Below are 24,301 nucleotides of genomic sequence, written 5' to 3'. Positions count from 1 at the left end.
AAAATGTAAGGGGAATAATTCTTTTAATTATACTCATCAGATTTTTTTTTAACCTTTCATTTCAACAATACATATTCCAAAACTCTTTATTACGTTCTTAAGTGCACATCTCATAGCATTTGCTTTACAATACCTTTTAACAGATTGCTTTCCAATATGAACAATTCTTGCTTAAATAGTTTTATAACGTATTTGTCAACAGGATTTCAATTTATGTTTACAATTCAATATTAAGGTTATTATACGAGGGCTATCCAGAAAGTAGATTACGTTTTGGAATAAAAAAATAAACAAAGTATAGGAAACAAATTTTATTATATACAGATGAAAGCCACACTCAAATACTACTTTTCTACATAGTCACCATACAAATTAAGGCATTTATCGTAGCGATGTACGAGTTTGGAAATTCCTTCGTCGAAAAATTCGGCCGCCTGCGCCTTCAACCACTTCGTTACCTCTTCTTGCAGCTGTGCGTCGTCATCAAAACGCTGCATAGCCAGCCACTTCTTCATTGCTGGGAATAGGTGGAAGTCGCTCGGTGCCAGGTCGGGACTGTACGGCGGATGAGGAAACAACTCCCACTTAAAAGATTCAAGAACTTTACGAGTGACATTTGCCGTGTGGGGCCGGGCGTTGTCGTGAATCAACAAGATCTTAGAGCTCAACATTCCTCTGCGCTTGTTTTGAATTGCTCTTCTGAGTTTTTGGAGAGTTTGGCAATACCTTTGAGAGTTTATTGTAGTGCCTCTTTCCAGGAAGTCCACCAAAATTACACCTTTTCTGTCCCAAAAAACAGTCGCCATCATCTTCCTTGCCGACATTGTTTGCATGCATTTCTTGGGTTTTTGGGGAGAACTTGTGTGCCCCCACTGCATTGATTGCAATTTCGTTTCACAGTTCACATGTTTCACCCATGTTTCGTCACCAGTAACGATGCGATCGAGTAAAGAGTCACCATCCTTATGGTAAGCGTCCAAAAAGTTCAACGCTGCAGCCATTCGCTGATTTTTGTGGTCCTCTGTCAAGATTTTTGGAATCCATCTTGCACAAAACTTGTGGTAACCAAGCTTTTCGCTGATGATTTCGTGCAACAAACTTCGCGAAATTTGTGGAAAACTCAAAGAAAGTTCCGTTATTGTGAAATTTCGATTTTCACGGACTTTAGCATCGACTTTTTCGAGAAGTTCGGCGGTCACTATGCTGGGTCTCCCACTTCGATCTTCGTCGTTAACATTGGTTCGGCCATTTTGAAATCTTATGACCCACTGACGCACTCCACCTTCAGTGATAATGTTGTCCCCATACACTTCACGAAGCTGCCGATAGATTTCTATCGGTTTACAGTTTTTTGCAGTCAGAAACCTTATTACTGAGCGCACCTCGCAGCTCGCGGGATTTTCAATTAACGCAGACATTTCAAACCGTCACAGTATCTGAACGGAGCACAGCACGAACCTCTCACTAGCACGGCTAGATGCAGACTGAGCTGCGCAACGCTCTGACCCCAAGATGGCCGCGCTAGCCCTGCCCCTAGCGGACACAGACGGAAACGTAATCTACTTCCTGGATGGCCCTCGTATATTTAGATAACATTTATAATCATTATAAATTAGATACATTTAATAATTAGATTTCTTCACAGTACTTTCACAGTTGTTTATAAGTGAATAAATTCTTCATTTCAAATACATTTATAAATAATTTAATGACCTGCGTACGTTAAGAAGCCAGCATAAAACTCAAATTTCCGAGAAAAAAAAGACTTATATGGGAAACATTTAACAATATGGAATCAATAAGAGGACCATTCATGATCGTACCTCCTTTGGCAGGATATACAAATGTTTTCACCTCCATCGATTACCCTATTTTCAAATTCTGAATAAGTGTCTTGATGATGTAGCACGTTCGCATGGTCACATCATCTTGACCGCACATGGTACTTCTGCCAAATTCGCAAATGTATCCCTCTTCTGTTCCACACATTTGTGTAAAACTGTACATAATTTTACACAAATGTGTGGTTCCAAATCAAGGAAAAGCTAACTTATTGGCGTATCTGTGTGTATATTTATTAATTTTGATGAGGATTGCAGCATTTGATGGTAATTTTATTTTTAATTAACCCAAATAAGTAAAACGTGTAAGCGCAAAGTGATTATTTTTCAGATATATAAAATTAAAACGATGAGTTTAAAATGGGCAGCAGTAAAGCCTCTCCTCTAAAAAATTTTAAAAGGTACATGTTAAATAATATATGGATGTGAAAAAAATTTGTTTTATTCAAAACCTTTCGGCGTTTGGAAAATAAAATAAAAGTAGCGAAAACTCTAAAGGGTATCGAAAGCCGTATACAATTTTAAATGTACCGTAAGGTGTTTTTCATTCCTTAAGCATAACATTTTTCTTAAAATCTATATTTTTGTAGTTCAACAGCTTAGAATTTTATAAAACAAATTCATAATCAAAATCGCTGTTGTTAGTTATCGAAAAATAACCAAGATGTGATTTTTGTGTAAAAGTTACTAAACTATTCAAATTGCTATTATCCATCACACTATGAATGTTTCTTTCATGCGAAAGTGTCCCTTTTTCGATTTTTATGGATCTATCGTGTGTCGAAATACTATCAGAACCCTGTCAAGCGAGCTTCTGAATGTAAACAAAGAACATCCCATCTGGTGACCCAAGCTTCAAAGGAGTGCTTCACTTCTAGCGCCGGTTGGCTCCTCCTTCCTTTCCTACCTCCATGGTTCTAACAGAATAATACCTAAAGTATCAGAAGTTCTCATGCCTAGTATACATGTATTGGATTTTTTTTATACAGAATCCCCAGAAAGCTCCCTCTTATCTTAAAATAATATATGCATCTTCAACTGCATTTTATTCACAGTGCATGTTGTTCCATTTCATTTTTAAAATTTTTTCTAAAGATTTGTAAATGGGTTAAGAATGAAGATAAATTAGTGGTTTTGTTTTTCAAAGTGCTCCTTTTCTCTTCTCCCTAAAGTAAAGCTTTTTACATTATTGCAAAGACTACAATATCTTTTGATTTCGCTTTATTTATCTTCTGATTTCAGTTTATTTCTACTAAAATCACTTCATGGGGAGAGGGAGATGAAGGTTAAAAAAATTGCTAGTTTTTTTTTTTTTTTTTTTTCACTTACAAAATATTGGCTATTTCTGATCATCCACCCTTCTTCCCTGTTTTCAACATGCAATAGAACTTCCTAATTTAATTTTTTTTTTTTTTTAAATATTGGAATATACATGTAGCAGTAGAAAATGTATGCTTTTGTGTGCCACAATTTTTGCTAGTAAAATATGGTACTTTCATTTAAGTATGCATGGAGATACAGGCTTTACATTTAACTGTCATGTTGCTGAACAGTAATTCACTGGCTGTAAGAATGTAAATTTCAGCCCTATAGACATTTGTTTTTTCTTCGTGAGATTTCTTCTAAAATGCTTTTATAATTATTATTATTTTATGAATATAATAGTAACTGTGAGTTCTAAAACTAACCAAACAAATGTTTTCCACCAATGTACGAAATTCCCAATGAGTTGCCGACTTATTGTGGGAGTGGTCATAATCAGAAAGTGGCAAATAATGTTCCATGTATCACACATTAGTGTAAAATATGTATGTTATATTTGTATATAGAAAAGAGATGGAAACATATTTTCCTGAACAAGGAGCAAAGCAACAGAGTAATATTTTATTTACAAAAATGCATTCATTAAAATGTGTAGAATTCTTGTTAGTTTCTTCAAAATATTTCTTCGTACACTGAATTCTGTTTTTATACAGTAGATATGTTGTGTGCAATGCCATGTTTAAAAAAGAAAAATGTCCTGAAGTAAGGAATATTGATGTATAAGTTTTCTCTTAAAAAAACAATTAAGATATTACATTTTGAATGATATTGCTTTCATCACATGGCATATCCAAAGCCTGTGTAATAATTCATTCCACATTTTTGGATTTAAATAAAAATTTCGTTTCCTATTGTCTTTTTTCTTTTTTTCTTTTTTTTTCTTTTTTTTTTTCTTTTTTTTCTTTTTGAGTTTCTTATATGGCTCTTGGTATAGAGCCATGCAAATGGTCATATCAGATCACTGAACAGCACTGCACAGTTTCTAGTGATTTTTGCCCCTCCCACATGCTATTTCTATGCATGCAGAATAATAAGTACATGCAACAACCCTGATAGGTATAGAAAATTCCAAAAATGAATAGTATTAACATTACACATTCTTCAAATACTGTTTGAATTATTTATTTTTATTATTTTTTTGCTTCATGTTATTTCGAAGCTGCTTTGTTTCAGTATTTTTAAATGGATATAAATGCTACATGGTTGCAAATTTTGCAGAATTTTGTTAAGGTTAACTGAAAAAGAAACATGCAACTGTAAAATTTTAAATTGGCAAAAAAAAAAAAAAAAAAAAAAAAAAAAAAAAAAAAAAAAAAAAGCAACCTTAGTTTGGTAGGTTTTGAATAAAACTATCAGCTTTGAGAGCAATCAGATATAGGTCTCTGTTCTTAGTAGCCGAAACATTTTTGCGACTGCTATTTTGGCTAATCTTAAATTAATACCTAAAGTCTGGTTAACCTAAATGTACAATCAAATGAATAAAACCTTTATCCCCCTTTGTATGAATTATATTTATTGTAATTTGTACATAATAAAATTCTGAAATATTTAAAGAATATTAATATTTTTTCAGGGTAGCTAAGACTTGTGTAGTACCTGACACTTTTCATGCTAGGCATGATGCAAAATGGAGGAGCTATATATATCGCTTAGCTGTTTTAAAGCCAGAAATTAATGCTAAATTTTCACTCAATGGATCATATGAAGAATATTTGCCTGTTTCTGAAGTAAACAGGTGTCATGTAGTTCCGTAAGTAGTAATTTTTATTTTTGTGTGCATGAAGATTTATTAATTTCAAAAGCTGTTTTTAGATAAAAATTATAAATTAATTGAAATGCATTTTTTGGTAGGATTTTATTTTATCTGTTTTTTTTTTTTTTTTTTTTTTCTTTCATAAAAATAGAAAATAGGCTTTATTATTATTTAGATTATAGCAAAGCACTGGAGTGTTATTTACCTAAGGGTGGGGGATGCTTTTGTGGAGGACTTTTTATTCAAAAAGACTGGTTTGTCTTTATGTTTCATATAGAGAATCCATAGCAATCCATAAAAATGGTAATGGAAACTGGTTTGTCTTTATGTTTCATATAGAGAATCCATAAAAATTCTTATGTAGCATTCATCAAGATTTGAGTCTGGATCAAACTACAACTGTTCATTATGTGGTAAAAATGAATTTCAAAGCAGGAATTAATTTCAAAAATAATAATTTAAAAAAAAAAAAACATTATTCTAGAATAGCATTTCTCAAACTGTCATCATTGAAGCTTGCTGTCATGGTCCTTCTGTATTTTTAAAACTCTTTCAGAAACCTGTTATTTCTAAATAAAATTAATAAGATTTTATGCTGTTTCTTGCTAATGATGTATAGCTAAGTATGTTGGTGTATCTTTCAGATGTAATCTCAGAACTAAACTAAATCTCTGTCTACAAGGTTAATTTGTCTATTCTCAATGCCTGTGAGAAAGTAGAGGAGTTTGGGAGGAAGCTTTGTTTCTGTGTTAGTTTTATAAAACAGAGAAATTTTGTTACCATTTTCAGTCTTGGCATCTTTAGTAGAAAATGATATCATTATTGAAAACGAATTATGCAGTGACTTGTGTTTGCATGTAAGAAAACTGATGTCAAAATTTGAAACTTATTTTCAAATGTTCAGTATAATAAATTTTCATGAATTCTTGGTCATTTCCATTATGATTTTGAAAATAAAGTATCACTGAATGAAAAAGAACAGTAAGCTGAATACTGTAATGACACTTGACATAAAATGAAACTCCAAGCGGGAGGTACTGTTAATTTCTAGATCTCATTACCACTGAAAATGAAATGAAATGCAGAGTGGTGCTTTAAAAATTTGAATTCTATATGCTTCTATGTATCTATGCAAAAAAGGGTTTTCACCACTAACTCAAAAAAGGGAAGGTACTGAACTTGATGTATGTGCCAGTTTCAGACTTCAGCTTACCAACATACATCAATGCATAGAAAATCTGTTCAAGAATCAGCAAGCTCATTCATCTCTTGAGTGTGAATACTAATGTTTATATAATAGGTTATACATTATCCAAACTCTAATAATTTTGAATTATTAAAACCAAATATTAATTTCCTTTGGTACTTATATATTCCTGTCTATTTTGAAAGTTGTCTACCATCAAAATGAGAAAGTTGTGGAAATTATACCAAAATTGCGCCAGTCATCTGTATGGAATTCTGTAGGAACTAATGCCTCTTTATTTAATAAAGAGTCAGTAAGCTTTCATGAATTTCTACTGATTTGTTAAACCCTCCAAATTTATAGGCAGTTCTGTTTAGAATGCTATGAGTACAATCTTCTCACAAATAACTTTTCAATCAATTACTGTTTTATCAGCCATGTTCAGCTGATCATATTGTGTCCAATAGTACACATATTTTGGTAGGAGGATCCCGTAACTTGTAAAATAAACCACTGATTGCTGTTCTGTAAAAGGCAGCTCCCAATTTTACCATTGTTTTCAAAATGCAAGGGAAAAAATACAGCAATAACAGTTAATGTGTATGCTTCTTCATAAAAAAAGGTGGCTTATCACAAATCAATCGGGTAACATCAGACAAAAGTGCATATGTTATGAGTGTGCTGTTATGTCATGCTTATCCATAACCAACGTTAAATTGGGTTATTTGGCAACAGTTTCATTGATGGTGAGATTATATGTAAATGGCTTTTCTTCTGTTGGCTTAGTTGATTAATACCAGTGTGAAATTAAATGTATTTTATGTAATTGCATCTTAGAACTGTAAGTATACTGGCAGTAACTTATGCTAAAAATTACTTTCAAAGAGGGCGAAAGTATGTAGTCTGCATAGCATTCTAATATACAGAAGTGTTTCCCATTGAAAAAATTTGAGAAATGCTGCTGTAGAAGATTGGTAGAGATAAAGTAAAAATAAATGTTCTGTAAAAATTAATATGTAGTAGTATAACAAATGGATAATCAGTGAATTAATGATAAACTAAAACACAGTACAAGGGCAAAAGCAAGGGAAATGCTGTTCTTTATTTTCTCTCAAAATGACTACTCCACAATCAATAGCAGCAATAGTCTAAACAAAATACAGATATAAACATTTACTGCTTAGCTCACAAGAAATAAAATCAGTTGCAAAAATCACTTACAAAGTAAACTCGTGCTAAATATCATAGTTGAATAACAACAACAACTTGAGTGAGCTCTCTGAGTCATGCTTATAGCATAACACAGCCATGGGTCTGGTGTAGCATGAGCTTCTAAAAGCAAGATTAATCAATTGCCAAGGCTGGTGAGGAGCATACTTCACATTTCATTTAAGCTATTTTTACAATTTAAACATTGCCATGCTCAAAACCTAAAGATTAACAATTCCATATAAAAAATATACATTTATATATGTGTAGACACATATAAATAATGTAGCCACAAATATTAAATAAATAAATAAATGTACAATATTATGACAATGGAACAAAATAAATTTCAAATTTACAAAAATATACAACAATATTTTGGATTGCGTTTTCTGTACATTTGAAGTGATGAAGCACATTTCCTTATTTTTATTTCAAAATTTTATTTAAAAAATATGTAAGTGAAACAAGAGTTACTCTGAAGAATTTTATTCTAAAAGCATGAAATTGTTTTAAAATTGTTAGCAGTTTCAAATTCATAAAGTAGGGGCCCTATCTTATTTGAATTTTTTTAGGGCTCAGTGAAATTTTTAGCAATATACAAAGTAATCATGTTATAATCCTTTGATAAAATTAATGAGAGCCTACGAAAATTAAACTTTTACATAAATCCTCAATAAATAATTTTTGCTATCAAAAGATGTTACTCGAGTTAAGATTCCTGTCTTGATTGTCTTTCATGAAAATGATTACTAATTGTAACTGTTCATTCTCTAAACACCATATCTTGAACCTATTTCTTTGGCATCAAATGTTGGCAGTTTTTTATTGGTATATTTCATGGTGATAATTGTTTTATAAAAATTGCTCAACAATCTTCACATATATATATCTATAAAAATTGCTATTATATATATATATAATTTATTTACTAAAGAAATATTGATTATATTATCTCCTAATATAAATTTTAGTAGAATGCATCAAAAAGAAGGAACCTATATGTAGGAAGTTTAATTCCAAAAATTGTGTTTTAAAGGAACTTGAATGTAAATCATGAAAAAAAACTTTTTAAGGGGACTTGAATTTAAATCATGAATAGCAAAATTTCAAACTTTGAAAAAGAAATTAAAAATTAAAAAACAAGTAATTATTGCTATTGATCGGAAATTAGTTGCTATTCATGATTTAAATTCAAGTCACCTTAAAAAGTATTTTTCATGATTTACATTCAAGTTCCTTTAAAACACAATTTTCGGAATTAAACTTCCTACGTATGGGTTCCCTCTTTTTGATACACTCTACTAAATTTATATTAGGAGATAATATAATCAATATTTCTTTAGTAAATAAATTATTATTATCTTACTTTGCAGATATTATGCAAGAAAAACTTGTTTTCAAATTCAATGAATTTTAGATAATTCTCTCTCTATCTATATATAGTCTTAATATTAGAATTAATAACCGCAGAGCGCATATTAAAAAATTCGCTACTATCAATTTTACAGACCTAATACAGCAAAATTAGAACATTTTCAAATACATGATTTCAGCAACATTAGTATTCAAATTTTGGACATTCTGCCTGAATGCAAAGATAGATTATTTCAAGAGTCACTCTACATGCTTAAATTCAAAACACTTTACTAAATACATTTAACCAACACATTAAATTCTGAAATTCCAACTTACAGCCATTTTAAATTATTCAGTAAAAAAACATTACAAGGGACAAGAGCAGATAATAAACAAACAAAAAAAATTTTTTTTTCCACAGTAGATGCAGCAAAGGTTATTAGAAATTATTGTTCAGTTAGAAAGTAATTATTAATAATTACTTTCTAACTGAACAGTTCACCAAAAATATCATTACTTGGTTACATACTTGTAAACACAAATTTTTATTGAAACTTGTAAATTTTGTTCAACAGCAATTTACGGGACCCAATATTATCAAAGACCTTGTTATAGATTTTTGCAGTTTTAAATTCTCTACCACTGACAAAGACAATAAATATTACTGCACAGTCAACTTCCTACATCTGAACTATGATAATATTTAGTTATACAAAATTTTCAAAAAATGTCAACAACAATTTCTAGTTACTAAAATACAAATCTCACCAGCTTTGAAGTATCAAAAACCTCTAAGCAATTATTAATTAACCACCATGATCTAGCTTCTACAGCCCATTGATACTGCAAAGAACTTTAATATAAAGACTAAGTAGACAATTTTCATAAATGTATTGTTACTGGCAATTTAACAATAATTAAAAACCAGCTTTTAAGAAATCTAATGAAAAAAGGCACAAAATTTCGACTTGTACCAAAAATTGGCAAACATCAATGTTTTAGAAGTTTTGTAAAAAATTTTGACAAGTTCATAGTTAAAATTAGTTACAAATTAAATATTCCAAATTCTGCCTTTGTGGCTTGGAAACATGAAGTATTAGAAGAAATGAAGCAAAAAATTCAAAGGATAGAATTTAACAGCAATTTACCATGGAATTTTCTCAATCCTCTAATACAAGATTTGAAGCAAAAATTCGTAATCACAAAAATTGACAAAGCCATAATTTCAGCATTATTTGAAAATTTTTTTATGTCTCACTAGTTGATACTGAACTGAATAATGCCATTACTTACAGACTTACCATTATGAAAGTAAATTTCATAGTAAAAAAGCTTAAAAAAATTCATAAGAAACTACTAATTACACAACCATCTAAATTACAATAGATTTGCAAATCTTTATGCTCTGCCAAAATTCCATAAATCACCACTCAAATTTAGTTTATAGCAAATGGTACAAATAATTATAAAAAGAATATAGATTATATATTTGCAATTAAACTTTAAAAAAAATCTGTCTTTTAATTCATCAACTAGTTAACAAGCAGCACAACTATTGTTGGATTATTTATAATAACGCTCCAGTTCTCAACAAATTTAAAAGTTTAGAAATTTCAAGAACTTTAACTGCTATGACTTTGAAAACCTTTATACTTCTCTACCATTGGACGAAATTTGTGCTAGTTTAATGCAACTCCTACAACTTTTTCCTGACATGCATCCTCTGAATTGAAAGATGAAAAACTTACCTGCAGCGTGCATTATTTAATAATTACATTAAATTCAATAATAAGATCTTTCAGCAGGTGAAAGAAATTCCAATGGGAGTGAACAATTCTACACAAATATGCAACCTATTTCTTTTTGCTAATGAATATAAATTCCAACTTAGTTTGAATAAGAATGAATTAAAGGTATTTGCAAGTACATTCAGATACATTGATGATATTATAACTTGCAATAATAATCTGCTTTTGAACAATTTAAAATTTACCCAGATAGTTAACACTTAATAGAACTAATACGAATCAAAATAATATTGAATACCTAGACCTGCTCATAATTAAACACAACAAAGTTAAATTATATGATAAAATGAGGACATTCCAGTTTGAACTATTAAACTAATTAATTGAAACTCTAATACAGTACAAAGTCCGAAATCCGGATGCGTCGTGACTTCAGTGATTCCGGATTTAGGATTTTTCCAGATATTAGATCATCATTTTAAATCTAGTAGGATGGCATGTAGAAATTATAAAATTGAAAATATGAAATCACGATTTATGAAAAAGGTATTTATGATCTAAAGGGTATCAAAATTTACAAAAAAGGCTTAATATTTATTTGTTTAACCTTAAGACACAATAACACTCTGAATAAATACTAATTCAGAAGTCAAACAACAAAAATCAGTGTTATATTTAAAAAATTTTCACAGTACTAGTTTTGATGATTTTACCGAACCACCATCCTCAGCTGCAAAACCGCAAATCAACAAGATAGGAAATAATGATTAGATAAGATAAGAAAGCCTGGACAAGAATAAGCAAGTGGCGCCATCTGTTGGTGAAACCAGAACTAAAACATAATTTCTTTATGTTTTAGTTAAAGGCCGAAGGCAAATTTGGATTGGATTCCTAATTCCAATCCAAATTTGCCTTCGGCCTTTAAAGAAATTATGTTTTAGTTCTAAACCACCAACAGATGGCGCCACTTGCTTATTTTTGTCCAGGCTTTCTTATCTTATCTAATCATTATTTCCTATCTTGTTCATTTGCGGTTTTGCAGCTGAGGATGGTGGTTCGGTAAAACCATCGAAACTAGTCTTGTGAAAATTTTGTAAATATAACGTTGATTTTTGTTGTTTGACTTCTGAATTGTTTAACCTTTTTAAACATTTCTTTCAATGTAAGTTATTTAAGTTGCTTCGTTTTCTGTGCTAATGCTTTCTCTTTAATTCTGTAGACAGACATAATCTCTTGTTCAGTTATATTATTGAAGTCCTGTAAGTGCTGTTTCGAGAATTCCGACTAACTTGTCAATCGAAATTTTCTCATTTTCAGTAACTTCTCTGTCACTTTTTTTTACTATCGGTAGTGGTATTTTCTGGATTTAGAACCATACTACAAATTTTGCCATTCATTAATTGATTGATGATTGAGGAGCATTGTCATCATAATGAAAAACTTCTTTTATGTCATCTTCAATTATTACCGCTTCTCCACATTTCTTTACAAAATCCATTAATTGGGAAATTTCATCTTTGTTTTTCAATATGCAAAAACCTTTAAAATTAGGGGCTATCAGTATCAAATTTAGCTACCCTTCACGATACATATTTGGCTATGCATCATGAGCTTGGTGACTAACAGATTGAAGAAATTAAATAATGACAAATCTGCATAAATGTAGGTATATTTCTCACATTGTGATAAAACAACGGTACCTAGAGCCATCAAATTTTGAATAATGTAATCCTCCTATGAATATGGGCATGTGGAAGACCAAATTTGAAATTAAGAATTTGTTTTATTATTGATTCCATATTTGTAAAACTTTAATGAATTTTTGAGTAACAAACTCAACGATTTAAAAGCGAGCACATGGCAACACTCTATGGAGGGGAAAAAACCTTTTATCTCCAGTGTGCGGAACTGTGTATCAGAAGTGCTAAAGATATGCTCATTTTAAAATTATTTTGAGACATTGCTACTGAACCGAATTTCATGGTTTAAGTGAAAAGAACATGATATTTAATAAATAAAAGTAACACACAAAACGTTAAAAAAACGCTTCTTTGGATGTAATTATTTTAAGCTTTTTACAATGACTCATAGTTGACAACATTTTTGAACACTAACAAGCATTTTACTTTTTACATTTTTGGGATTTACAACATGGTTTTTACAATAGCTCTCACATGTATCAGCTTTACACTCAAATTTACATTGTATTAGAGGCCTCTATTTTTACAGTTAGCAATAGAAACTACTCAACTCAACTTGTTTAATTCAAATACAGTACAAAGTCCGTAATCCGGACTTCTGGATTAGGGGTTTTTCCAGATTATAGATCATCAATTTAAATCTGATAAGATGGCATGCAGAAATTATACAATTAAAAATATGAAACCATAATTTATGAAACAAAGAGCAATTATTATCTAAAGGGTATCAAAATTTATAAAAAAAAAAAAAAAAAAGCTTAATATTTATTTATTTACTTTATTAAACATTTCTTTCAATGTAAGTTGTTTAAGTTGCTTCATTTTTTGTGCTAATACTTTCTCTTTAATTTTATAAACAGACACAATTTCTTGTTCAATCACAAAGTTCCATTGTTCAAGTCCTGTAATTGCTGTGTTGAGAATACCGACTAACTTGTCAATTGAAATTTTTTCGTTTTCAATAACCTCTCTGTCATTTTCTCCACTGTCAGAAGCAGTATTTTCTGGAACTAGAACCATACTACAGATTTCGCCGTCTGTTAATTGGTTGATGATTGGGGCATTGTCGTCACAATGAAAAACTTCTGTTATATCATCTTCATTTATTACTGCTTCTCCACATTTTTTAACAAAATCCAATAACTGGAAAATTTCACCTCTACTTTGGGATGTCCGAAAACCTTCAAATTTGCGGCTATCATCATCGCAGCTTTGCGGCATCGAAAGTTCAAGCTTAATTTTTATAAAATTGCTCTAACAGTCTGCAAAAAATAACAAGCCAGATCCAATTAGAAGATTAAGGAACAGTGCAATCTGTAGCATTAACTGAAATGCCTTAAAATCAGTAAAGATAATTATAGCTTAGCTTATACCAACCGTTATACATCAAGCGCGCATGCGTAAAGTCATTACGCTTATGTGTAAAGAATACAAAAAAAAAAATTTGTGGCTTTGAGGTCTGGATTATAGATCATTCCGGATTACGGACTTTGTACTGTATGTAACAAGGTAAGTTCAATTAAAACTTGCTATTTACTTGCCTTTTTATTTTAATTGTATATAGTTTATTTTAGGTTTACATGTATAATTCGTGTAGGGGAAGTTTCCTGTAAGCAAGAGTTTCTAAATTGCTTTGGTTTTTTACTCATAATTGACTTTTAATTAATTTGAACTCTACTCATTTTCTTGATTTTTTTCTCGAAATTCCACTGTATAAATTTCTTTTTTCGTAATTCACAATATTTGATTTTACTTTTGGTTTTAAATTTTACTTTTACCCTTGCCTATATGGATGACAAAACACGAATTAAGTAATTGAAGAGTTAGATATGGGGGCAACTTCCCCTTGATACAGGGTTGCCATGCTACCTGGAAAACTGGAAAACCAAAAAAAGTCTAGAGAATTCAAAAATTGACGAAAAAAAGTCAGGGAATTTAAATATTTTAGTCAAAATATGGAAAAGTCGGGAAATATCATACGGCGATCCCCCCAAAAAAGCGAGTTTTGCACCAATGCTGGAAGCGATGGCTTTGTTGGCGAATTATGTATTGGATGAGCATCATTCGGACAGCTGGTGTAGAGCCAATTTTCACAGCTCTAATCGGATTGTCTTTTAGAAAGGCAAAGCAAGTTTCCGGCAAGTTTGGTTTCCAGTAACCTCGAGAAACCTAAGAATTTTGTGTGCAGGTTATGTTGAACTAAAGAAAATACCTTCCCATTATCATATACAACAAAATCGGTTTAATCCTAATATATGGTACCATGGAGGCTAGAATATCTCCATGTACTCTGTTCTAATGTAAGAATGTCTATGTAAAGAAGAATTCCATAGACGTAATGTAAATCAGTTTGCTAGAGTGGCGCTAGAAAACGGAGGGTAAAACTCGCCAAGGGATTTGGTGACAGAACCTGATGGCGAGAATTTGCCCCTTTGCGATGTGTACAGGAAATTGTGGAGCTGCTGTCACGCTGGCATGACTTTTGCTCCCCAACGGTTATCGGTCGCTGTCACATTGGCATGACTTTTGCTCGGCAACAGTTATCGGCCGCTGTCACGTACACGTTACTTATTTTCGCCAACGACGATGCTTCACATCGACGTTTGTATAGATAGACATACTATAGCAAAACATTTGATGATCAGGAAACATTGGGTTCAACTGTTTTCCTCTCCAATTCACCAGACTGTCTATTATTGAAATCTCTTTTCATGGATGCTTGTTTTGTTAGTTTGAGACTGTCTTTCGCTGTCTTCAAATATCGGAAACTTACGTTAGATTTAAAGATATCCTTCAAAATGCTCTTCGATGAGGAAATATATGCTGATCTGTTATCAGAAGAGGATAATTGCTCTGATAGTGAAAGTGATTCGGACAGTGAGAGCGATATAATTGTGAGAAAATTCAAAAATAAGGGAAGACCAATAATTAGTGAATCTGAAAGTGATGAAGAGAATTCTGTGGCAAATGATTGGTCAGAAGTTGATTTTAAACCTAACTTTCATGCTTGCCTGGAATGGTTTGGGTTACAGGTACCATACACACCAGATATATTATCAACTGTGGAATTGTTCATTGGGGACGATTTATTTAATTTGTTTGCCACACAAACAAACTTATATAATAATCAGCAGAATAATGATAACAACAATGAATCAAAAACAATAAAGCTTGGATTGATACAAATGCTGTAGAAATGGAAAAACTTTTGGGTTTTGTTATCATAATGGGAATAGTAAGAAAACTAGAACAAGACGATTATTGGACTACTCACCCTGGATTACATACACCTATTTTTGGGAATACTATGCCAAGGAACCGATTTCGGCAGTTATGGAAGTATTGGCACTTCAGTAATAATGAGCATTGCCAAGAAAGGCTTGATAAAATAAAACCAGTTTACTCGTACCTGGTAGAAAAGTTTTAAAAAATTTATAAACCCGAGTAAGAATCATCACTGGATGAAGGTATCATTCCATGAAGGGGCAGGCTATCTTTTCGTACATATAATCCTGCGAAAATTATAAAATATGGAATTTTAGTCCGTATGGTGTGTGAAACGACATCTGGTTATATATGCAATTTAGAAATATATTGCATACAAGGAAAATCGCTAATTGCAACAGTATTTTCCGTGCTATCGCTATATTTAAATTTATGGCACAATGTATATGTGGATAACTATTACAATAGTGTAAAGGTTGCAGAGGAGTTCTAAAGCATAAAACAAACATAATATGTGGCACAATTATAGTAAACAGAGGAGTGCCAAATTGTTTTAAATCTGCTACATTGAAAAATAAATCAATGGAATTTCGTAGAAAAGGGAAAATTATGGTACAAAAATGGAATTCGGCCAAAAAATTGATAATGATGATTTCTACGATAACTTCAGCAGACATGGTCGAATGTGTGAGTAAAAGAACCTAAAAGAATTGCATTAAACCAATTTGCATACAAGAGTGTAATAAATTTATGAAAGGTGTTGATCACGCCGATCAATATCTATTGTGTTATTATTCCATACTTCGCAAAACAAAAAAATGGACCAAAAAAAAAAAAAAAAAGAAGGTTTTATATCTTATAAAATGTGCATTACTCAACATGTTCGAGATATACATAAAAAATTCTGAAAATCCTATTAGATTCAAACAATTTTTACTAAATCTTGCACTAGCATGTATTAAGGGGAATCACTTCTAGGGAGGTGCATGCTTACCCGGGACAATTCCGAGGAACGAGATTCTGGTAGCACTGCTTTAAGCGGGAGGCTTCCAAGAAATGTTTCGTCTAGCTGGGAGGAACATGTCCCGGCTACGAGCAACATTTTAAAATTTGTCCGAAAATGTTCCGGCTGGAGACGTGTTCCTCGAACGTTCAACCAATCAGACGAAAGTTATGCTTCTGAAGGATAACGGGTAACTTTCAGTATGGCGATGGCTCTCACTGTGCAGTCATGGACGGTGGCAATAGAGGCCGATTTAATTATTGCTGTTTTGTTGTAATACAACTGCCTGAGTCACTTTTTAAATGTGTATATATTCATTAAATATATAATCGTGGAAATTTCAGAGTTGACAGTATTTTACGACGTTCTTGCATTTCGGATTTGTTTACAAATTGTTCGTCGCCAAATTTTCGTATTTTGTGCTGATTGTGTATTTTCACTGTTATATAGTAGAATTTTATTTCTTAAATTTAACTTGAATAATTTTTTTAAATCCGTTTGTGTATGCGTGGCTTTTCTCCTAATTACTTATCTTTTAAATTGTTAATTGCATAATCAGTGACACATTTTAAACAGCATAAAAGATGCATAAAAAAAGAAAAGCATGGCTTATGTAATAATGAGAATACTCATTAAATTTGTTTATTATTTTCATGTTATTAATGAAATACTTTTTGGATTATAAATACATTAGAAACTATACTTTTATTATAAATGCTACATATTGAAACATTGGAAATTTGTGGATTTATTATTATGCATGATGAAAAATATTTGTATATACATTCATTAATATAAATCTTATTCATTACATTAATACTAATAAATATATATTAACAACTTCTAAACCATCGCATCTCTCTATCTGTATGTAAATATATGACTTATTAGATGTGTATATATATGTATGTATTAATACAAAAATGAACATTGCCAAGAAGTTTATTTGAAGTTACTTTTAATTCAGATAACGATTATGTAATTGGCCGCAACTATAGTTATCAGTTCTTTGCAAATTATTATGGGTATGTAATAATCAGTTGAAAAATAATTGATGAGTATTTGAGTACTAAGAGTGTACACATTTTGTTATTGGGTTAATTCATAATTATATCATATGTATGATCTATGTAATAAAAACGTGACTAATAAATAATAAGAAATGTAACAGCTGTGCATTTATAACATTTGATTACTTAAAACAGTGTACAACGGATTATCACCTTCATGTCTGTTTACATAATGAATTGCACTTTCCAATTAAGTGCATGGGCCTACTAGTGGCCAAAGTGTTGTTGAACACTGGTAGTTCTGTCTCAGGTTAGAATGCCGCGAACAGGCTGGCTACATGACGTTTCCTTGGTTTGCCCCATTTATAACTGGTATACGAGCCAGTTTTAAAAAATCTTCTATAAAGGGATCCCTCCTGTTAGGCAGATATCCCTCGAGGCTTTGCCGTAATCACATAAAACAAACTCATGATGTGCACCACCTAATTTCTAGAGTTGTTATAATTAATGTGTTTAGGTGTATTACCGAGTGCTCTATGGAGTAAACAACTCGCACATGTTTGATTGCTCATGTATTCATATGCTTTATTTGATCTTCATTTTGCTGAATAGTATCTACTGGCTGTGAGGATGTAAATATCAGCCATATAGACTTTTGTCATGAAAATTTTTTTTTTTTTTTTTGAATGGACAGAACAGTAATTATGAGCAATAAAGTTGGTCAAGGTAAGAAGATGGTCACCAGGTCACAAATTTTCATTGCAATGCAGACAACAGAAAATACACATAAGTAATCTCTGATAAATAGACTTATCCAGCACACGTTTTAAACTATTTTTAGTGTATACAGAATTTGGCTGTTACTGATGTAATTGATTACTATAACCAGAAGTTTGTTTATCTGTTACTTGAAGTGCCAGAGTGGAGATCAAAGTGATTAACTTGATAGCAATCACCATTCTATTACCTTCCATTACTAACAATAAAGTTTAAAACGAAAAGTGTGTGAGCGATACAAAACAACACGAAGAAGCGAATGTCATTTGAAAGGAAACGTCTCTTTCGCCAATCTGAGAGATAACTGATTCTTGTTTGGCTTTCAGCCTGTTTACCAAGTGAAGATGGTAACCTATTTCACCAAAGGGTGTTTCTCAGAACTGTTGCTGCAAACATTTTGTTCTGGCAACAAATATCATATGTGATAAGGGTTTTAAGGGGAATCAAGAGGAGCAACAATCAAGATTGGCTGCTCAATGTGATGAAAGATCGCCGAGGTTTGATCCACCAGGCAGTCTTACTATAGACATGAGAAAACATAGAATAACACATATTAGTGGTAATGGGAGAATTCAAAACCTGCAATGGGCCTGAGTATAAATAAGTATATATAAGTCTGCACTGAGTATATATAAGTCTGCACTGCTGAAAAGAAAAGAAATTCCACTACATACATGTGTTCTTCCTGCAATGTTTCTCTGCATGTTCAGAATTATCATACTAAAATGAACTGTGGATCCTAGGAGATAAATTTTTTAAATAAAACGTTTTAGTACTAATTAAAAAATATAATTGGAATAAAAATAGTGTAACAGTTATTTTAGTGCTTTCTTTAAAAAAATAATTATATACCAACTACTTATGTTTTGAAAAATTGCGTAAATATCACCGTTGGCGAGCAGTAGAACCTGTGTGAATCGGCGGCAGCGTAACGGATGCGCGGCCCACAAAGTGTTAAGAAGAAACGTTCTTTGACATTCGCGATAATTTATACTCAGATTTTCATACTTTTTTTGCTCAAAATAGCTAATCTATTCATTAATTTACTCGTGCAAAAAATATTTTCTTTTCCTTTAAAGTTTAAGGAAATTTAAAACGATATTCGTTTTATGTACTCTTGATAAACTTGACTTTTGAACTTTGCAAGCTTCAGCAACAGATACTTTGCGCATATGCTGCTGTTTACCTCAACGTTGGGACGGAGCCATTCCTGTTGCAGAGAAATTTTTTTAGCTTAATAATACATATTTTTTTTTTAATTCTAACCTCCACGTACAGTACACGTGGGATTTGGTGACATTATGATGAGCAGTAACAACAGTTACCTCTTTCTGTCTCTTAGTCTCTGTTTAAGAAGGTGTTGGGTAGTAAACCGGTCATTTTGGTTTCGGCAGCAATTTTCGAAATTGTACAAAAACCATAGCGAAGACTTGGATTTTACCGCAAAATCTTTTAAACATTTTTTTTTTTTTTTTTTCATTTTAATAAAAGCCTTATTTTTCATTCTGCAGTAAAATAAAAAAATAGTAATCAGTCATCTAGGCTAACGTTTAATATTCGCCAAAATAGCATTGATTATTGTAATTCATTTTTTAAGTAATTAACTTCAGTTTAATGTTATTCATATCATTTAATGTTCTTCTTTCCTCTAAATTTATTTATTATTAGTTAATAATACAGTCAAAAGTCGTTAATCCGGACTCGTCGGGACTTCGGCGATTCCGGATTATAGATCATCAGTTTAAATCTCGTAAATGGCATACAGAAATTCTAAAATTAAAAATATGAAACTGTAATTTATTAAATAAAGAACAATTATGATCTAAAGGGTATCAAAATTTACAAAAAAAAAAAAAAAAAAAGCTTAATATTTATTTGTTTACTTTATTAAACATTTCTTTCAATGTAAGCTATTTAAGTTGCTTCGTTTTATGTGATAATACTTTCTCTTTAATTCTATAAGCAAACATAATTTCTTGTTTAGTTACAAAGTTCCGCTGTTCAAGTCCCGTTAATTGCTGTGCCTAGAATACCGACTAACTTGTCAATCGAAATTTTTTCGTTTTCACTAACCTCTCTGTCACCTTCTTCATGTCTTTATCCATTTTTTGCAGCAATTCCACTTTTTGTTTGATGGACATCGAAACATACTTTCGTTTTGTAGATCCTTTGGGAGCTCCAGCATTGAAAATTCTATTTGACATAATCGAAAGTTCAAGTTTACTTTTATAGTACTATTGCTCTTACAGTCTGCAAAAAATAATAAGCCGGATCTAATTCGAAGATTAAGGAACAATGCAATCATCAAGATTAACTGAAATAGATAATGAGATAATTTTAGCTTATACTGTCTGTTATACATAAAATGCGCACGCGAAAACGTATTCTGCGCTTGCGCACACGTATATGCGCAGTCGTAAAAGGTCTTACGTGCACGCGTAAACGCCTATGCGCATGTGTCAACGCGGCACATGTGCAGAAATTTTTTAGCTTTGAGTTCCGGATTGTAGATCATTCCGGATTATGGGTGTCCGAATTAACGACTTTTGACTGTACTTTCAAATTTCAGGCGAATTTCTCTGGCATAATTCTGAAACTAAATCTAGCAGTATAATGACACACTATCACGAAATTTAATGCATATATTTTTGTTTAGGTATGCTGCTAAATAAATATAAAATACCTGAATTTATTTAAAAATATCATTAAATAGATTTCTTCCTTTTGTTTAGCTTCATATTGTCTGCAAAAAAAACTCATTTTTTAATCTAGATTGGGCAGATTCTAATCTCAATCTTTGGTGGGGAAAACAACTGCTATTATAGCTATAATAGTAATGCTTTCAGGATTATATATATATAATAAGTCATATGCAATTGGCAAAATTTTTGTGTTTTCAAGTGGTACCATAATTAATTTACCTCTCAGAGCAGCGAGCATGCACTATGTGGATAGACTGGAATTTTCTCAAAACACACCTGGAAAAGTCAGGGAATTTCATTCTCCTCTTTAAATAGCAACTCTGTTGATAAGTCTGTCTCCTGCCTGCTCAACAATTATTCACTTATGCAATTTTTAGAAATCAATTTAATTTTTTGGAAAAATATATTTTTTCATGGTTTTAGATAAGTGCAATTAATTTACATATGCTCTTAGAATTTAAATGATGATGTAAATTAGTTCACAGTAATAATAATTATTTTTATTTCTTTGCAATTAAAATTTCTTAATTAAATTTTTAATTTTAATTTTAAATATACAAATAGGTTTTAATTTTAATTTTATACGAATAGAGAATATTTGTTAAATTCAAATTTATATATATATATATATATATATTATATTATATGTTGTATGAACTTAAATCCATTTAGTGCAAATACAAGTTATTACACTTTTAAAATAATTCTACTTTAATTAAACTTAGGAGATAATATAATCAATTAATCAATACTGTTTAGGAAATAAATTATATTATATTATATATATATATATATATTGAGGGACTACCTTCCAAACCCCCCTTGCACCATAAGAATATCATCTCTGCACGACTGCAAAAGATAACTTTCGCCTTCTGTTTTTTACAAGTTCATGTACGCATTTTACTCATCATTGAGATTCATTTTATTTTATGGCTATGTACATATTTTGATCCATTAAAAGAATTTATTTTTGTAAATTGGATGTCTAGCCATTAATCACACTTGGGTGTCTAGCCATTAATCAGGCCCCAAAATATATATATAAATTGCTCAACAATCTTCATGTATATGTGTAATAATTTTGATGCCTAGTCATGATGGCTGAGTGAGAGACGAACAGATGATGCTGACACGAATGAATTTTGAAGAAGTTACAATCTTTATATCATGCATATAAAACCATCTTAGTATATATTTATCCAGTCATAATGAAATACAGTAAATCTTATGTACACTGATTTTAAAAGAAATGATGTAGGTATTTGCGAAGCAAAGCAGGCCAGGTTGGCAGAGCAGAACTTAGGAAAAGGAATGGAATGACATACAGTCAAAAGTCGTTAATTCGGACACCCATAATCCGGAATGATCTATAATCCGGACCTCAAAGCTACAAACTTTCTGCGCATGCGTCAACGTGCAGGCGTTTACGCATGCATGTAAAACCTTTACGGCTGCGAATATGTGTGTGCACATGCGCATAATACGTTTACGCATGCGCGTTTAATGTATAACGGATGGTATAAGCTAAGCTAAAATTATCTAATTCAGTTAATGTTGCAGATTGCGTTGTTCCTTAATCTACGAATTGGATCTGGCTTATTATTTTTTGCAGACTGTTAGAGCAATTTTATAAAAGTAAGCTTGAACTTTCGATTACATCAAATAGAATTTCCGATATATATTTACTAATATGTAAATGATCTACAAAGCGAAAGTATGTTTCGAAGTCCATTAAACAAAAAGTGGAATTGCTGCAAAAAATGGATAAAGGCATATCCTTTGTTTTTCTAACCATTCCAAAATCTGTTATATCAATTTCACGCTGCTCTGCGGCGGTGGCGGGACGCTGCGGTGCGCAATGAATTGGAAATTGATCTGTCAGCACTATCCATCTTATCTTCAAGGCAGATATTTTTATTTTATTTGGCTTTTAATTCCTTACTAAATGTAGTATTTTATCTCAATGTACTCTGTCTTTGATATGATTTAAATCAAATTCCTCGTCATTATAATTCGCGTTCGATAGTGAAGAAAGTAACACAGAGGTTATTGAAAACGAAAAAATTTCGATTGACAAATTAGTCGGTATTCTCGACACAGCAATTATAGAAATTATGTCTGTTTATAGAATTAAAGAGAAAGTATTATCACATAAAACGAAGCAACTTGAACAACTTACATTGAAAGAAATGTTTAATAAAGTAAACAAATAAATATTAAGCTTTTTTGTAAATTTTGATACCCATTAGTTCATAATTGTTCTTTAATTTCATAAATTACGGTTTCATATTTTTAATTTTATAATTTCTGCATGCCGCCTTACCAGATTTAAACTGATGATCTAGAATCCGGAAAAATCGATAATCCGGAATCGCCGAAGTCCCGATGAGTCTGGATTAACGACTTTTGACTGTAACAGTTTATCTTAAGTTTTCTCTGATGTAGGGTAAAAAATCCCAATGCAAATCAAGCAAAAGAATTTTATCAGACATTTCTTACTGAATTTAAAATTGAAAGGAAGTAGAAATACAAGAATTTAAAATTAAAAAAAAAAAAAAAAAAAAAAAAAAAAAACGAAAAAAAAATAAAGACGATTTGAATTTAAAACTTACCCAGAAAGAAGCAATCTGGTAGTGAAAAATATTAAACGCATCCAAATGAAATAATTCCTAATTTGAATAAAGTAAATAATTCAGTATATTTTTTACTATGATGTAAGATTAAAATTGAAAAAATTGAAACCAAAATGTAGAAATACAAAATTTACTATAAATGAAAACACCATAATCAAATTACAAGTTTTGAAACAAACAGCAGAAGCGATTGATTCAAAACTGACACTAAGGGTTCCCACTTTGCCTTCACTAGCAAGACAAATTGGTGAAGGCGAGTTAGAAATCTCCTAAAATGTGAATTCTGTATGTGAATTAAATGCTTGTTAGAAATTTTTAATTTTTTATAAAAATATTGTGTACAGCAAAGTAAGAAAAGGAAGAAAAGAAAGGCTAGAAAAGTAAATATGGAATATAGTAGACCCCCTGTTAATAACAGCAAAGTTGAGAAAAATGTACATAAATAGGGGGGAAAAACATAAAAAGAGAAACTTGAAACCTTCTGAAACATCCTTCTTTATCCTTCTCTATTAGAGTTTTCAGATAAAAAATCCATACCTTTAAAACATTTTACAGGGTGTAGACTGCTTTAGCTTCTTCTTCCTCTTGTTGTTCTATTTCAGTGCAAACTTTTTTTATTCTTTTAATTTCATGTAACTTTTTTAGAAATGTTAGAGAATCAATTTATAAGCTTTACTGCAGAAAACTTAAATTCTCTTCTTTTATTAGTCTTTAAGATTGTGGATGTTAAGATCAAAATAGTCTACTACTAATTGGTTTTTATTGGTTTTAGCAAGTTTTAGACAGTTGTGGTAGATGTTGCTGTTTTTAATAAGGTTCTTATTGTTGG

General features: G+C 31.2%; 1 protein-coding gene across 4 annotated transcripts in view; it reads left to right on the top strand.

Moving 5' to 3' along the window:
• Positions 1-24,301, top strand: part of LOC118194443 (tRNA pseudouridine synthase-like 1) — a 115,278-nt gene that overhangs the window by 33,436 nt on the left and 57,541 nt on the right. For all 4 annotated transcript variants that reach the window (XM_085819820.1, XM_085819817.1, XM_085819819.1 and 1 more), the window contains exon 4: positions 4,738-4,914. In XM_085819820.1, the coding sequence (XP_085675946.1) occupies positions 4,738-4,914 (177 nt within the window). The remainder of the gene's footprint in view (positions 1-4,737; positions 4,915-24,301) is intronic.

Source organism: Stegodyphus dumicola, chromosome 7 (assembly GCF_044657685.1).
Source record: "Stegodyphus dumicola isolate Sdum_Otavi_A_Nest chromosome 7, ASM4465768v1".
In the NCBI taxonomy this organism is placed as follows: Eukaryota; Metazoa; Arthropoda; class Arachnida; order Araneae; family Eresidae; genus Stegodyphus; species Stegodyphus dumicola.
The sequence above is the reverse complement of the archived record's forward strand: the minus strand, read 5'-3'. Positions and strand labels throughout refer to the sequence as shown.